The sequence below is a fragment of the Diachasmimorpha longicaudata genome, chromosome 18 (genome assembly GCF_034640455.1).
Source record: "Diachasmimorpha longicaudata isolate KC_UGA_2023 chromosome 18, iyDiaLong2, whole genome shotgun sequence".
NCBI classification, from domain to species: Eukaryota; Metazoa; Arthropoda; class Insecta; order Hymenoptera; family Braconidae; genus Diachasmimorpha; species Diachasmimorpha longicaudata.
The window spans coordinates 293,987-297,572 of NC_087242.1; the positions used below are offsets into that span (position 1 = coordinate 293,987).

The 3,586-nt window shown below is 37.5% G+C and overlaps 1 protein-coding gene across 1 annotated transcript; it reads right to left on the bottom strand.

Annotated features, from left to right (window-relative positions):
• Positions 1-221: 221 nt before the first annotated feature.
• LOC135171049 (uncharacterized) lies at positions 222-1,940 on the bottom strand. Its single transcript, XM_064137339.1, has 5 exons — positions 1,908-1,940; positions 1,505-1,519; positions 1,280-1,321; positions 1,020-1,165; positions 222-945 (listed from the first exon to the last, which is right to left on the bottom strand). The coding sequence occupies exons 1-5, from the start codon at positions 1,938-1,940 to the stop codon at positions 708-710; spliced, it is 474 nt and encodes a 157-aa protein (XP_063993409.1). The 3' UTR covers positions 222-707.
• Positions 1,941-3,586: the final 1,646 nt, after the last annotated feature.

Sequence of the window (3,586 nt, forward strand, 5' to 3'; positions counted from 1 at the left end):
ATCCATAATATATTGTTCACTGCAGAGTGCAAACGATTTGTTGTGTTCATCAAGAAACACATAAATGAATTTTTTTACAATGAAGAAAAACTCATTATCCTTGATAATGTCGTGTTGTATATCGTAAAAATCAGGCCCATCTTCTCCAGGAACTACGCAGATATGCCCAATTTGAATGTGGGTGCCACGGAAAATTATTTTTTTGATCAATTGGACTTTTGAATTGAGCGACTTATTACAGAAAGGTTCAAGATTTAGTAACTCACTGATGCCATCGAATCCTCCTACTTCTCTCTCTTCGACTTTGTGTGCGTCATGAATCAGTTCAGAGGGTGTTTCTTTTTTCAAAAATCTATAATTAAGTTGGAGCTGATGCTTAATGGCTATGGTCCTGCAAATATTTACCCGACAGATTGCGGTCCGAGACGTAATCTGTCCGTCTCTGTGCTTCGCTTCACACCTGATCGTGCTAATTTTCCACAGAGGGCCGCATAAGCGAAGTATTCGTGGGTAATGCAAAAGGAAGTGGAATTGAAAAATTCTAAAAAATGTGACGAATCTCGCCAAAGAGAGTTTTTTGTTCATTTGTTGCCTATGTGGAGGGCAGTGAAGAATTTTTTGGAGTGTACGGTTTCCCTCAAAAAATTGAAAAAACAATGGTGGTAACATTCTAAAAATAATACACCCTGGCCTTAATCCTAATAAATCTAACCTGGGACTTCAGGGGCAGCTACTGGAGCGTTTCGCTGTGGAGCAACCTGCTGAAGTAGGTGGTTCTTCCTTAACTTCTTCTTGGTGTAATGGTAGTGTTCATAGAGAAATCCTGTTGGGTCTATTTTAATTCCATTTTCCATCCGGAATGGAGTACAATAGACGAAAAAGCTTTCACCAATGAACACTTCTGCAATCTGTGTGGCCCAAGTGGTGAACTTAGCAGACGTCATCCTGCAAATAAAATTTATATTTATAATTGTAATTCACAGATAGATTATACTTACCAATAATTAGTAAATACATACTTGAATTGTCTCAAGTAGGTAATTCCTTCTTGCCGAAAAACGTCCCTGAACTGTCGATCTTTCTCCTGTGCGATGACCAGGCGAGTCAGCAAACATCGAGTATTTTTCGATAGACTTCCATCGTTCCTGTATGCACCTATGATAGTCTTCCCGTCAGTACCGTCAAGCAGTAATTGATAAATTGGCCGTAAGACAAAAAAAAAATTCAGGTTAGAAACAGGACTAAAATTTGTTTTGTAATCAATTCACTTCCTACTTACATTGTTGTTAGTACGTGGGTGATTGAAGTATGCAGGATCAGCCTGGAAAGAATTTCAAGTCAGAAACAACTAGGATATCCACTTTTTAGATTACCAACGAGAGACTACCAAAAGCATGTGAGAAGAGGATCCAGGAGTCAGTCAAAAATGAAAAGATAATTTTGTATGATTTATGTATACTATCCGTATGGAGAAAGAAAATAAATGTGTGAGTAAAGCCCTTACCATATTGATAACCTTCTGTAAAAGAAATAACAAATACAAACGATGCACAGGACAAACAGTGTTGCGATTTATGGAGATGAAACCACGTCTTTAACCTAATTGATAACGCAATTTTTCGCCATGCCAATAACCACGTGCTTAGATCTCTTTCATGGCAAAAAAAAAATGAAAAAAACAATTGACGACAGAGAAGAAAACAATCATTATACTTATGTCGAAGTTTATTAGGATTTCACCAATTATTTTGGTAAATAAACTAAAAATTTGCAGCGTCCACTTAATCCTCACACGGTGCGCACTGCGAATAACCAACGGTTTTTATGCGTGCATTTTCGGGGGTGCTCGGACATTTCCGAGGCCGAAAGGTCGCGAATAAAATCGGAGATGATCGACGGACGCTTACCCGACGGTCGAATGATTTTCTAATGTGCAGCATGGTAAAAAGTGCATGCGCAGCTTCGCAAAAATCGGGTATTTTTCTGTCACATTTTGAATGGATGGAAGAGTAAAAATTCATCTGTCTCACAGGACAAGAAATGAAAGTATCAACTCAATAAAAATTATAGGAAAATTAATAAATAACATTGAAGGATCTTTCATTTTTTGTTTTCCGGGCAACTTTTTTTATTTGAAAGGGGTTTAAAATCGATTGACCTGGAATAAATTACCATGCTACTAAGTAAAATTTGATAAGTGAGACAAGAATTTTTATTGTTGACATTTTAGTTTTTTTTCAATTGTCTTGATAAAATAAACTAGAAAGGAAGAATGCTACACCATTATTCGGCTAGCATAGTAATTTTTACTTGAGATTTTTCTCCGTGTATTTCTTTCTAAATCCTATAATATTATATATATTATTAACATAAATTATTTCATTAGAAAATGCACGACATTAGAACGATAAATTGAATTATTCCCGCGGAACGTAAGCTCCACTAGTGGAGAGTTGGGGAATTTATATCCCTGATGCCAAAGAGGATAGAGCAAAGTAGAGGCTCAGTTCTGGGGTTTTGAGTGACGCCAGTTTTTCCACGTTACCGACGTGATTTCACCCCCGAAGAGACGGGGCGCCACGAGTCCTACTGGGGTATCTGCATATCGGCCAAGCCGGTAACGCCTCAGTAGCTGTCGCGCTGCCACGGGGACAAGTCGAGAGTAGAGATATAGTTTTCTCCGCCTTTGAAATTTTCCTTTATGATTTTTCAGCCATAATATGTCGTTTTTCGGTTTACAAAAATTAATTCAAATCTATTCTTCCTGGTAAGGAGAGAAATATTTTCACCTGCCCAATTAGTTAAGCATGTACCAAGAGCTAAATAAAATATTCCAATTGATATATTGGCGTACAGTGAGCGTCCTCAAATCGCATGCTGTGGACTCGAGTTCGATCCTAGCCTCCATCTTTTTGAAGTGAAAACTTCTTATGGCGCGTTGGGTCTTTTGTGGGTGAGCATTTTCTCGTGAACTCGCGACAGATGAGATTTTACAGTGATGCCAGATGCGGGACTCGTTTTATTAGAGAATTTTACTAGGGACGTAATTCGATGGTCGGAAAATCGCTAAAAATTATGGGAAAACCGGAAAAGTAGGAAAACCCGAAAAATCGAAAATATCCTCAATTTAGTCGAGAATTTGACTAGGGACTTGAATCGACGGTCGGGAAATCGTTAAAAATTATGCGAAAGCCGGAAAAGTAGGAAAACCCGAAAAATCAAAAATATACTCAATTTAGTAGAGAATTTCACTAGGGACGTGAATCGACGATCGGAAAATCGCTAAAAATTATGGGAACGCCGGAAAGGTAGGAAAACCCAAAAAATCGAAAATATACTCAATTTAGTAGAGAATTTCACTAGGGACGTGAGTCGACGATCGGAAATTCGGATGGTCGGAAAAAATATATAGGCTACGGTTATAGCTTTAAAAAAATCTACATTTTTATTTTTGATTATAGATTTGTCTTGAAAATGGATGCGGTTTTATATGAAGAATTTGATTTAACGATGTCCAATGGTCGCAATCTTAGCACAAAAAAATACAAAACTACTAGTGATGCAGTATTCACAAGAAATATAAATA

Coding starts and splice junctions, on each gene's coding strand:
- LOC135171049 (XM_064137339.1), bottom strand. CDS start 1,940: ATGCTGCACATTAGAAAATCATTCGACCGTCGG. Junction 1,166..1,279: donor ACCCACGTACTAACAACAAT/GTAAGTAGGAAG, acceptor ACTGACGGGAAG/ACTATCATAGGTGCATACAG. Junction 946..1,019: donor ACCTACTTGAGACAATTCAA/GTATGTATTTAC, acceptor TTTTATTTGCAG/GATGACGTCTGCTAAGTTCA.